Below are 13,083 nucleotides of genomic sequence, written 5' to 3' on the forward strand. Positions count from 1 at the left end.
GGTGAACAATCCCATTCGTGCACACCACAGACTGCATATGCACGAGTACCTGCCTCGTGTGTGCGTGCGTGCGTGTGCATGTGTGTGCGTGCGTGTGTGTGTGTGTGTGTGCTTTAATACCTGCCAAAGGGTCTGTGGTGGTTTCCTCTGGGGAGAAGTACTGGGGGGAGGGCAGGGATTGCTCCTTACTATATAAATCTAGATTGCTGAATTTTCACAATTATGTATATGCTTTCAAAAGAAAAGAAAAAAATGAAAAAGAAAAAAGTCCTGTCGGGGAGGTATGTGTGCAGAAAATTAACGGTTCTGACAAGAATCAAAGTTTCTATGCAACAGCATATATAATGTTTTTCTAACTTTTTGTGTGTGTCCAAAGAGTTTCCCATCACAGAGAAAAGGATACCTATAAAACTAAAGTATATTTTCCCAGGTTTGCCTCCTTAAATACTCTTATTAAAATGAAAACAGCAAGAATCCACAAACTTTGGGGTATTAGAGTTCTCAGTGAAATTGTGACTTTTTGGTAGGGATCTGGCATGAGTATTAAACTCCTGGGTCACAGCCTTCTCTATGCACAGTGGAGACCAGAACCCGGGGGACATACGCCCTCCATCAGGGACAATGTTCAGTCAGCTGGATGGTCCAACGGGAGCACTAACACTTGTCCTGTCTCCCTCACGGGAGAGTTGGGGGATTAAGTAACGTGCTTCTCAGTGAAGCACCTCGCACTCTGTTTAATAATAGTTTGCTGGACAAATTCATTACACACACACACACACACACACACACACACACCATGGGGAAACTCATATAAAGGTGAGACCCTGATGTCTGTCTTCCCCCTCCTTGCCCCAGTGTCCCTTGTTTTTGACTATGGGGAGCACTGGAGCACAGAACTCCCAACGTTTCCAAACCCCAGGCCGGTGTCGAGGAAGCCCCCCATAAGCGAACCTTCTCCTTACCCATAGAAACCAGAGACTCATAGTTGCCCCTCATCACGTTCTTGTAGAGCTCCTTCTGCCACTCCGACAGGTTCCCCCACTCCTGCTCTGAGAAATGGACGGCGACATCATCGAAGGTGACAGGGACCTGAAACCACACAAGCTCAGCTTGGACCGACCGGAAGGCAGTCATAGGCCCTCAGCTGCCAAATCACAAGGCGGTGAAAGGCTCCACTCTTCCCCCCACCCACCGCCCTGGCTCAAACACCTCTTCTTAGGACTGGAGTGGGCAAGGCCCAAAGGCACAGCTGTAGGTATTCACCACGGATCTCTCTAGAAACCTGGCCTGACTTTAGCCACTGTCCTGGCCCCACAGAGTAAGGGCCTCATTTTATCTGGTCCGTTTTCTGTCTAGGATAATCCTTGCGGCTCTAAAAGCATGGTCTGCAGACCAGCACCATGGTACCAGGGAACCTGCTAGAAATGCAGCCCCTCAGGCCCGCTGTAGGCCCACTAAATCGGATTCTGCATTTAGTAAGGTCCCCAGGGGATTCAAGTACATAAGAACATCTGAGAAGCACTGGCCTCCAGAATGTTGTCCAAGTCTCTTCCCTACGTAAGGCTGTGAACAGGGACAACCCACAAAAGAACAGAAAGAAAACCAGTCCACGTTCAAGTTCTATCAGGATCTTCTGGGACATAATATTAAAACCCAACCACTCCCTAGCCTTTTAGGATACCTCTTGAAATCACATTTTTTTACTGGCATCAACATAATTTATAAGTCAACTGATAAAAGCGTCGGGCCGGACAGAGCCCTGGAACATTTCACCAAGTTCTCCGTCCACCTCAACAGTGAACCACGGGTTCACACCTGTTGTGAATTGAACACCCTTCCAAATCGACGGTCCCTGGTCACTAGGATGTCATCGGACGTTCTCTTCTATTCACGTAGGGTTTTATTAACGGGACAAATCATCTGAATTTGGGCCATCTTGGGTTTAGTGCAGCAATGTTGGCAACTAGGTATCATTGTATTTGTTTCCTTTTTTTTTAAATTTTTTTAAATGTTTATTTATTTTTTGAGAGAGAGAGAGAGAGAGCGCGCCAAGAAGGGGCAGAGAGAGAGAGGGAGACACAGAATCTGAAGCAGGCTCCAGGCTCTAGCTGTCAGCACAGAGCCTGATGCGGGGCTTGAACCCACAAACCGTGAGGTCATGCCTTGAGCTGAAGTCTGGCGCTTAACCAACTGAGCCACCCAGACGCCCCCAGTATTTGTTTCCTTCTTAAGCATCTCTTTTCCCTTCTTTTATATGAAATTCCTAGAACACGTCCAGTTCAGATCGCTCCTTGGGAAGCCCCAGTTGGGATAGCTCTTACCTTGGGAACTTCTCCGTTGCTGCCTGGTGGCAGTCGTAGGATCCAGAAATTTCGGTTTTTCAGCAGGTTCTCCATGTTCTCCAGCCGCCTCTGCAGCAGCCCGTACTCCTGCAGCAGGGTCCCCAGCACGACCCACTTGCTCTCCAGATGGTTTGCAAACTCCACGGCTGTCTTCTCGCAGTCCGCCAGCTTCTTCTCGGCCGTCCCCGTCCGCCCCTCCAAGGTCAGGAGCCGCATAGCCTGGGCCTCCAGTTTCCTCTCCACGGCCTGGACGGCAGCCCACACAGCCAAGCGGGTGATCTCCGCTGTCGGGAGCGGTGTGTCCTTCTGGGCTGCCGAAGAGATCTGGAAGGGGGTGTCTTTTTGGGAAACTGGGCTCTGAAGCAGGGGGTCCATGTCGGTCTCGGGAACTGTGGGGGACAGGGTCAGGGGGTCTTTCTCAGGAACTTCAGGCGAGTGGAGGAGGGCTTCTTGGTGGGGGGTGGAGTGGGACAGAAGTGATATTTCTTGTTCAGCAGCAGCTGGGGGTGGATACTGGGTCTCTTCTTGAGAAGCCGGGCGACCCTGGAGACGAGTCTCTTGCTCAGAAGCGGCAGGATACAGGAGTGAGGGTCCCTTCTGGAGAACGTGTGGCATTCGGCCAGAGGTCTCTAGCTTGGGAGTTTGGGGCAGGGAGGCTTGTCGGGGAATGGGGGGAGACGAAGAAGGAATTTCTTTGGGGGGAAGAACACGCGATTGGAACAGAGTTTCTCGGGGGGGTCCAGCAGGGGCCTGACGTGGGGTCTCTTCTTGCAGAACACTGGGGAAGGACAGAGGTGAGGAGCGGTGGGTCTCCATGTCCAGCTGCTGGACCTGTGGTCAAGGAAAGAAAGGGCAGGATTGAAGGCCACAGTCTCCAGCTGGCAAAATAAACGCCAAAGTTAGGCACCCACATAAAAAAGGGTTTCTGGTTTATTGGCAATCAAGATCTGTTCCACGGACACGACTCTCTTCTTGAGAACCTCACGCTGATTCAGAGATCAGTTATAAAAGCACAACTAACAACCAAGAAAGGGCGGCCATGCCACCTTCTGCTTTGATGGAGGCGTCTCTTTCTTCACAACAGATGCCTCACAGGATCACCCATGACCAGCAGCGTATGAGACGGACGCTGGCCTTGGCTTTCGGTCCTGTCCACACGGACCGCTGCCTGGTTACTCGACCTGTTCGCAGTGTCCTCACACGGGAAACAAAGACCACCTCGCTGAGTTTGAGCACTGAGCATAAAATGAAATAAAACCTGGCGAAACGACAGAGCAGAGTTTTATCAGTGCCGGGCACTGTTACTACCCCAAGACTCCCAGCAAGGTGGGAGGAGACAGCGGTGGGACCAGTGCTGTTCGAGGACTTACCTGGAAGATGAACGTGCCATCTGGCCCCACTGCTTCTTACGTGAATGATCAGGTAGTCCCAGCCCTCTTCATGCTTTCCCTCACTTACTCTAGTAGTGAGGACACACAATTACCTTGTTTCCCAGGCTCTTTGATAAAAGCTTACTGACTTAGCAATAGCATTTTTCAAAGGATTTATATGGTATAGGTTTGACTTTGAGACATGTTATATGGACCCAGCCCCTCCTGGAGAGGCTGAGTGGGCTTCTGGGCAGTCCAGGCTATAAGCAAAGAGAGAAGAGAGACCTTCAGCCAGGCCAGGGATATGGCAATTCAGCCACTTGTACGGGAGGCAAAGTCCCTGGGGCAGATGGTCCACTGAGGTAGGTGCACTCCTGGTGGTCTGGGTTCCTCCCTGTGGTTTGTGAGATGGGAACTGAGGAGCCAAGGCCTGGACAGACTGGAAACAGAGCCGAAGTCAGCCAGTTCTGTGACTCGCCTCAACACTGGTGGGGACTAGAACCAAAAGAAAGATCTATTCCTTTTGAGACTTTCTTTATTCACTCTCTTCCTGTTCCCCACCTTGCTACATTCACATTGAGAGAATTCTTGTGTCACTGGGGAGGTGAAGCCAAGGTCTTCTGAATGACTAGCTCTGTATTTACGTATCCAGACAATCAATAGCTTTATTGGAGCTGAACAGAATTCCTTCTATAACATGTTTGTCCATTTCCTCATAATCTTCCTTCAGCGAATCTGAATGGCCTGTCACTGTGCCACACACAAGCGATCTTTAATACAACTGAAATGCCCCTTCTCTTTGTTTGAAAAGGAGTATATCCCTGGTGTCCAGTCTGACATGTAGTACGTGCTCAATAAATGTCTGCTGGATGAATGAACAGTATACGTGATTGGGTCACAACAAAAACAAAAATGACGCTCCTTCGGTCACCTGTCAGAGCCTAAACCTATTTACGTTTCCTCCCGCTCTCTTTCCTTTATTTGCTCATTCATTCACTCACGAGAGCCTTAACTGAGACAGCACCACACTCTCAAGCCAAGAACTGAAAACGTAAGGCCTGTTCAGGCAGAATGTTTTCCGAGGTAAGTACGATCCGAGAGCTCTGCAGCTAGCCAGATGTGAGAGCCTATTAGTCAGATAACAGCTAACAATTACTCAGCACTTACTGTGTGCCATGAACAGTGTAAAGCATGTTAAAGGGTTATCCCATTTAATCCCCAGGAAACCCTATGAAATAGGGACTCTGAGAACCATTCCCCACACTTAGCATATGAAGACACTGAGGCGTGGAGAGGCCAACTCACTCGGCCAAGGTCACACAGCGGGCTGGCCGCAGAACCTGGGCCTCCGGGCAGCTGGTCGGTAAGTGTTCTGAATCCTCTCCACCTCTAACATCCAGAGGCATGGAGACTTCCCAAAGACCTGGGGGTAGGTTCTATGTTAGGGAAGGCCCTGCCCATAAAGACAGGGCCGCTGAAAGCCAGGGGTCAGGGACGCCTTTGAAACCCTAATGAAAGTTAGGGATTCTCCACCCGCCCCCCGCCCCCCCGAAAAAACACACACTGGCCTACACACAAAAGTCCGCAAACACTTTCAAGGGCTTTGCAGACCCCTAGACCTGAAGACTCATCAACAAGTAAGCCACCTCTCAGCTCCTCACCGGCGAAGGCAGACAGAGGCCAGGCCTGGAGCCTCAGACACAGGGCAAGTGACTAGCATAATGCAACACAATGAGCCCATCAGGGCCCTGTGCTGGGAGGGGGATTAGGGTATTTGTCTACAACTACTAGGAAGAAGGGAAAATCCCCAGGGGCCAAGTTAGTATCCCTGAGTGATATAGGGGTTTAACTAAAACCATGACAAAAAGCCCCATCCAGTACAGTACAGAGAGCCAGCAGGCTAAGATATCTTTCCCAACCAGTCTCATCAGAGCTCAAGGAAACTACCATTTCTTTGCTCTCTATTATTAGCCTGGCTCTTCCCATTTCCAGATTTGGAGGACTGCTGAGGGATGAGGGGGCCACAGGAGCACACCCCCTCCTCTACCCCCAAATTAAAGCCCCTTGCTATAATGTCGTCAGTACCAATAAACCTGTGGCTTGATTTTACCCTAAGCATAAAGAAATGGCCAAGGAGAGGGATGGAGCTGTAAATATAATATCTAAGATGAACAAGCTTGCATTCTCAAACCATGGGGGGTGGGGGGGGGCAGAGAGGATTCTGGACCTTTATCACAGGATTTAACCGACTCTCCCTGCCTCCTGTATCCCAAGTGGATGGGGGTCTCCAGGCTTCATTTACCTTAGCAGAATAATACAGAACCATTCCTATCAATTTATAAAGAAAAGAAAAGAAAAGAAAAGAAAAGAAAAGAAAAGAAAAGAAAAGAAAAGAAAGCAAGCCGTGCCAGTTTCTTGTATGACCCGGTGTGGTTCACTCAGAATTATACACCATTCAAGGGCCCTGGAGACCTCAACCCAGAGGTGGGCATTTTGAAATCTCCACTGTATTTTGTTTTTCCAAGAGATGATGATGAGTTGTATTGAACCGGGAGGCTCTTTAGGAAGCGTTTATCCCGACCCCTTCCTGTACACACCAGTAAACTGAGGCTCAGAGGCACTGACCCTCATGCAGCAATCCTGCTCCCAGGCACAGCCACCGAATCTCAAAGAGCAGGTCTGCAGGGAGATTTTAGGACCGATTTTTGAGAATGGCCCATTAAAGAGGAACATCAGCCACCAAACCCCTAGGAGCTCGCTCCCCCGACCCCATCCGTCTGGACACCCAGAATTTGGGAGGGGGCCCTCCGGAGGCAGGGGCTGGAGGCCCCAGGCGCCGGAGCCCGAGGGTCACCTGCTCCCCACGACGCAACCGCTCAGCCGGGCACTGCCCGGCCTCTCGTCCTGCCGTCACCTCCCCCCCGACGGGCCGCGTCCACCGCGAGCCGGGCCAGGCCCCTAATCCAGGGCAGGCCGCCGCCAGAGCCGCCCCCCTCCCCGTCCAGGCCCGCCGCCCGGGAGGCTGGCATTTCTGGGGACGCGGGCAGCGGGCCACGGATGACTCGCTACGTGACCTTGGGGCAGGCCGGCCGGGTCGCCGCCAGGTGTCTGTGCCTCAGTGTCTCCGCTCTGCGAAATGGGGAGAGCCGCGTCAGCGCCGCGCTCCGGCCGCGGGAGGCTCGGCGGGGGCGAGCTCTGCGGAAAACGTGCGGCGGCAACCCCGACGGACGCAGCGCCGGCTCCGCAGGGAGCGAGGCGCGCCGCCCCGGGCGCCCACCTCCAGGCCCGCGAGCGGGCCAGGCCCCGGCGTCCCCGCAGCCTCGCCCGGACGGCGGCCGGCTCCTCGGCCCCGCTGCCATCCCGCAGCCCTCCCCCCCCCCACTCCCGTTAAGGGGCGCGCGAGCCCTCCGGCCCCCCACCCCCCGCCCCCCACGTCGCGGCGTTTGTGTCCCTTACCGAGACCCCAGGCCGGGCCGCCGAGCCGGGGACGCGCAGGCCGTCCCCCGGGCCCCGAGTCCGCGCGTCCGTGCGCGCGCGGGCCGCCCTCACCGGAGCCGGGGCCGCCTCGGCCATGGCCCTGCGCTGTCCGGCCCGGGCCGGAGTCGCCGCCGCCGCCGCCGCCGCGCGGCCCCACGCAGGCCGCCCCCCCTCCCGGCCTCTCCGCAGGCGGCGCCCGCCCGGCCCTGCCTTCCCCGCCCGGGCTCGCGCGGCCGTCGGGCCCGGCCTGCTCAGGGCGGGCGGGGACGGAGCGGCCGAGCCGGGCGGCGGCGTCGGAGCGGGGCGCGCGGCGGTGCGGGCGGCCGGGCGGGCTGCGCCCCGGCCGCGAGCTGGGCCCCGGCCCTCAGCACCGGCCCCCGGCCCGCGCGCGGCCCCTCTGCGGCCGCGGCTGCGACCCCGGCTCCGGCCCCGGCCCCGGCTGCGAGCTGCGCTGCCGTCCCGGCGCCTCTTCAGCAGGGGAGCTGCACAGCAGCTGCCATGTTGATACAAACTGCATCCTGGGAGGCATGTCCCTCTCAGGCCGTTTAAAGAGAAACACTCCGAGGCTCGTCGGAGGCTGCAGGAACCCAGACAGCTCCATCTACAGCCGGTAGGAGCGAACAGTGTCGAGCGAGCAGGCAGGCGGCGACGGACACGCCCTGAGCCCCGGGCCAGCCCGTCGTGGAGCCCGGGCCGAACCGCTCGGCCTCCCCCCCGGGGTCCCCCCCTCCCTGGCCTCTCACCTGGGGTCCTCGCCTCCCCGGGCAGCCTGGGGCGAGACCCGGAGGCGGGAGAGCCGAGCACAAACAGCCGCGCGCAGCCAAGGCGACGTGCTGGGGTCTGGAGGCGGCTTGATTGGCTCCGACAGCCTTCCTCCCGCCGGATCCCCCTGCTCCTCTCAAACCCAGAACCCGGGTCGTTCCCTTTCAAAACCTGCGCTCACAAAGGGATCTAAGAAACCCGGCACGGCAAAGAAAGCCCGAGTTCATGTGACCGGCTCTGTGCAGCCCGGGTTCCAGGGAAGCGGGCTGCGTGGTTCCAAGGGTAACAAGGGGGCTGGGTGCTTTTGTGAAATGCCCGAGTGTTGTTTTCGACATGAAAGGACACAATTCCGAGAATCATAGAGTGCTGGGGCTGGAAGGGGCCGGACCCGTCGTTTGGGAGGAAACTGAGGCCGAGCGGGAAGGGACTTGTTTACCCTAAGTTGCTGTGCCAGCCCCTTGTCGGAATGCTCTTTCTTAACCTTCAGGGCTCCCCCAAAAGAAATGGTAGAGCTGCGAGTTGGCGGCTCCCTTTGCTGGACAGGTTCACTTATCCGCATATTTATGGAATACCTACCAGGTGGCAAGAACTGGGGGTGGGGGTGGGGGGGAGAAAGCAAGAAAGTATAGGCAGGCCTCCTGGTTACAAGTGACGAAAACCCAACTGGAACTTAAGCGGGGAAGAAAAGTAGAATATCTTTGTTCACCTAATGGGATCCCTGGGAGGCCAGGGGTGGAGCTGCCTTGGAAGGCGACAGGATCAGGACTCAGTGCGCTGTCCGCTCCTATGTCTCTGTAAAAATGGAAAGTTATGGATGTGGATGAGGCCAGTGCCTCTGTCGGAATCTATTTCCTTCCCTTCGCAGAGGTTGGACCTCCCACCTATATGTCTTGATGCATTTCCTACCATGCATCAGCAAACAGCGCATACCCCTGCTTTTTGGTATTTTAAATGTGTATGTGAATGTAATTCAGCCCATATCAGGTTGCAACTTGCTTTTTTTTTTTTTTTTTTAGTGCATCATTGTTTTTGAGATATAGTCGTGTTGAAACGAGAATATCTGGTCCATTCCTTTTAACCACTATATAGTATTTCATTGAATAAATACACTCCAGTGTACTTTCCCTCCCCCTGCAGAGCAATGAAAACAAACTTGCTGCCGGGAACGTCTGCTTTCACCTCTCGCTGTGTCCGACGGAGTTTCTCTCGGAGAGACCCCGGGACACTGAAGAGTGGGTGACAGGAGCCCTTCCTCTTCCCTAAGTTCACCACATTGCTCACCAGTGAGATGGTGCCCAGCGACACTGCCACCAGCAGTGCACGGGGTCCTGTTTTCAGAGCCTTGCCGACACTTACTGATAATGGACCTTGAACTTCGTCAGCAGGATGAGTTTGAAACTAGTAGTCATTATTTTACCTTGTATTGATGTTTGTATTTCCCTGGTTATTAAGACGGTTGAACATCTAGACATTTGGTTTCTTGCACTTCAAGTTTCCTCTTCCTAGCCTTTGCCAGTGTTTCTGTTGTGAAGTCTTTTTCTTATTGGTTTATAGGTGGTTTTAGAACACATATTGTGGCTATAAACTTTGTCACCAGAACTTAATGTGCTTACTGATAGGATTGCAATTTTTTACAGTTTTTTTTTAATGTTTGGGTTTGAGTTTTTTTTTTTTTTTTAAGTTTATTTATTTATTTTGAGGGAGAGACTGACCAGGGGAGGGGCAGAGAGAGAGGGAGAGAGAAAGGGAATCCAAGCGGGCCCTGCACTGTCAATATTGAGCCTGATGCTGGACTCAAGAACAGTGAGATCGAGAGGCGCCTGGGTGGCGCAGTCGGTTAAGCGTCCGACTTCAGCCGGGTCACGATCTCGTGGTCCGTGAGTTCGAGCCCCGTGTCAGGCTCTGGGCTGATGGCTCAGAGCCTGGAGCCTGTTTCCGATTCTGTGTCTCCCTCTCTCTCTGCCCCTCCCCCATTCATACTCTGTCTCTCTCTGTCCCAAAAATGAATAAACGTTAAAAAAAAAAAAAAAAAAAAGCTAAGAACAGTGAGATCAGGACCTGAGCTGAGATCAAGAGTCGGACGGATAGGACTGCATTTTAATCTACCACCTTGCTAGCTGTTTTCTTTGTGTTCCAGGTTTTCAATACTTTCTCTCCCTCTTTCTTTCTTTCTTTGCCTGCTTTTGGATAGAGTATTTTTTAATTTTTAATTCTATTTTTCACTGTACACTTGGTATTTATACCTCATTTTTAAAGGTTGCCCTAAGTTTTAAAACCTACAGCATTGGGGCGCCTGGGTGTTTCAGTTGGTTAAGCGGCCAGCCCTTGATTTTGGCTCAGGTCATGATCTCACCATTTGTGAGATCAAGCCCCAAGTCTGGCTTCGCACTGACAGGGCAAAATCTGCTTGGGATTCTCTTCATCTCTCTCTTTGCCCCTCCCCCGTTTGCTCATGCGCGCGCGCTCTCTCTCTCTCTCAAAATAAAAAAAAATAAAATATACACTTTTAATTTTATTTATTTATTTATTTTTTTCCAACGTTTATTTATTTTTCGGGGGGACAGAGAGAGGCAGAGCATGAACGGGGGAGGGGCAGAGAGAGAGGGAGACACAGAATCGGAACCAGGCTCCAGGCTCTGAGCCATCATCAGCCCAGAGCCCGACGCGGGGCTCGACCTCACGGACCGCAAGATCGTGACCTGGCTGAAGTCAGACGCTTAGCCAACTGCGCCACCCAGGCGCCCCTACACTTTTAATTTTTAACAACTCACTTCGCATGAGTCATACCACTTTATTATGGTTCGTTAATCTTACAACAGGTTGCCTACCATCCTTTGTGCTATTGTGAGCATACTTTTTATGTTTCCAGATGCTATAATCAGGAAGCGTGAGTCCCTCTCACTTTGCTCTTCTTTTTCAAGATTGTTTTGGGCCATTTGGGATGCCTTGAACTTCCATTTGAATTTTATTTTATTTATTTATTTATTTTATATTTTATTTATTTTTGGTAGTTAGAGAAAGACATTGCACCAGTGGGGGAGGGGCAGAGAGAGAGGGAGACACTGAATCCGAAGCAGGCTCCAGGCTCCGAGCTGTCCGCACAGAGCCCGACGCGGGCTCGAACTCACAAACTGCGAGATCATGACCTGAGCCGCAGTCGGACCCTCAACCCGCGGAGCCACCCAGGCACCCCTCCATTTGAATTTTAGGATCAGCTTGTGAATTTCTGCAACTAAGCCAGCTAGAATTTTGATGGGGCCAAGAGGTCAACTAATCAGCTAATATCCCACTAAGAAACACCTAGATTAATGAGTGTATTATCTTTCTTTTTCAGATGACTGAAAGATGAGATCTTAAGCATTAAATTTGGATTTTCTTGTTACCAAAATAAAATGAAAGACTTCAGCCACCCAAATAGTTAACTGATTGGATTTTTCTTTGTCTTCTAGTGTATACGAAAAGTGGAAAAATAAAAATATACTTTCCATTTGACATGTTTTATATGAATCTACTTTTACAACTGTACCCAGTCTTGGTATATTTTCCTCCTCAAGATTACTAGTTGTATATTTGATACATTAATATTAAATAAATATTCTGTAATCAGCTGCGATTTTTTGTTATAAACTTTTTACAATAGGAATTGTTCGAAAAAACAAACATGTAAAACAGTATTAAAATGTGAGACGGGGCATCTGGCTGGCTCAGTCGGTAGAGTGTGCAACTCTTGATCTCGCGGTTGTGAGTTTGAGCCCCATGTCATTAAACATAAAATCTTAAGGGGTGCCTGGGTGGCCCAGTCGGTTAAGCGCCCAACTTCGGCTCAGGTCATGATCTCACTGTTTGTGAGTTCGAGCCCCGTGTCGGGCTCTGTGCTGACAGCTTAGATCCTGCTTCTGATTCTGTCTGTCCCTCTCTCTCTGCCCCTCCCCCACTCATGTTCTGTCTCTCTCTCTCTCTCTCTCAAAAATAAATAAACATTTAAAAATTAAAAAAAAAAATCTTAAAGGGGTGCTTGGGTGGCTCAGTCGGTTAAGCGCCCAACTTCGGCTCAGGTCATGATCTCACTGTAAGTTCAAGCCCCACGTGGGGCTCTGTGCTGACAGCTGAGAGCCTGGAGCCTGCTTCGGAGTCCGTGTCTCCCTCTCTCTCTGCCCCTCCCCACTCTCAAAAATAGATAAACATTAAAAAATTTTTTAAAAATCTTAAAATGTGAGCAAAAGCTATTTTTTTTTCCTTAGATGGTTCTTTTACAAATGTTTTGTATGTCATTTTATTATTTCCAATTTATTACACTGTGATTATAAAAAGGAGTCTGAATAAAATTGGTTATTTGGAATTTGTCGCAATTTGTTTTGTAGCCAGTTTTTGTAAATACTTCGTGTTCTTGAAAAGAACATAAAACCTCTAATTGTTTGGATAGAATTAGTTAAATATGCTTTTCAACTATTCTATATTCTCACTAATTTTTGTTTGTTTTACCAAATATGGAGAGCTATATAGAAATCTCCCATTGTGATTCTTTTCAAATTTGTCCTCAGAATTCTGCCACTTTTTGCTTTATATTTTTGAGTCCGTGCCATTAGGTACATTGTACTTTATTTTGTTCATAATGTGTGACCCTTTTTACCTAGAAATGCTTTTGGCATTAAAATCTGTTTCGTCTAAAGGTATTCCTGGTCCATTTTCTTTCAGTGAGTGTTTGCCAGTATATATTTTCTGCCCCCAATTCTTTACTTTGCGCTGTGTGTCGTGCTGTTAACTTTTAGGTACGTCTTTTGTAAACATCATGTGACAAGATGTCAAGTGTCATTTTGTCCTTGTCTGGGGATCGAGGCGAAGGCCCAGAGCCAAGGACAAAAGGCATAAGCTACCCCACCATTTACTTTTGTGTGGCCAGTGGGACAATCACTCACCTACAGAGCCTTGCTGGCACCCCCCAGCTCAGAGCCTACCCCCCGCCACACACACATGAAAAGAGGCCTAGAGAGAAGGGAGTTCTTGGCCATCCTTCCCTCTCCCTGTGAGAGAGCTCAAAGTGTCTCTGTGGAGCCCAGCACTGTGCTCGCTGCCCTTTCCGGGCTCCCTCTTCCACCACAGGGAAGAAGAGGAGTGTACGTGATATGTGTCCC

At 51.2% G+C, this 13,083-nt stretch overlaps 1 protein-coding gene across 3 annotated transcripts in view; it reads right to left on the reverse strand.

Annotated features, from left to right (window-relative positions):
- Positions 1–8,146, reverse strand: part of ZNF777 (zinc finger protein 777) — a 28,670-nt gene extending 20,524 nt beyond the window's left edge. Inside the window, exons 1-3 of one of the 3 annotated variants that reach the window (XM_043589850.1) lie at positions 7,169–7,316; positions 2,322–3,173; positions 963–1,089 (exon numbers count right to left, since the gene is read on the reverse strand). In XM_043589850.1, coding sequence (XP_043445785.1) covers positions 963–1,089; positions 2,322–3,173; positions 7,169–7,285 — 1,096 coding nt within the window. In that variant the 5' untranslated portion in view covers positions 7,286–7,316. Of the gene's footprint in view, positions 1–962; positions 1,090–2,321; positions 3,174–5,017; positions 5,145–7,168; positions 7,317–7,932 lie in introns of those variants that run through there. The other 2 variants (XM_043589851.1, XM_043589852.1) reach the window with 2 other exon arrangements.
- Positions 8,147–13,083: the final 4,937 nt, after the last annotated feature.

The sequence above is a fragment of the Prionailurus bengalensis genome, chromosome A2 (assembly GCF_016509475.1).
Source record: "Prionailurus bengalensis isolate Pbe53 chromosome A2, Fcat_Pben_1.1_paternal_pri, whole genome shotgun sequence".
Classification (NCBI taxonomy): Eukaryota; Metazoa; Chordata; class Mammalia; order Carnivora; family Felidae; genus Prionailurus; species Prionailurus bengalensis.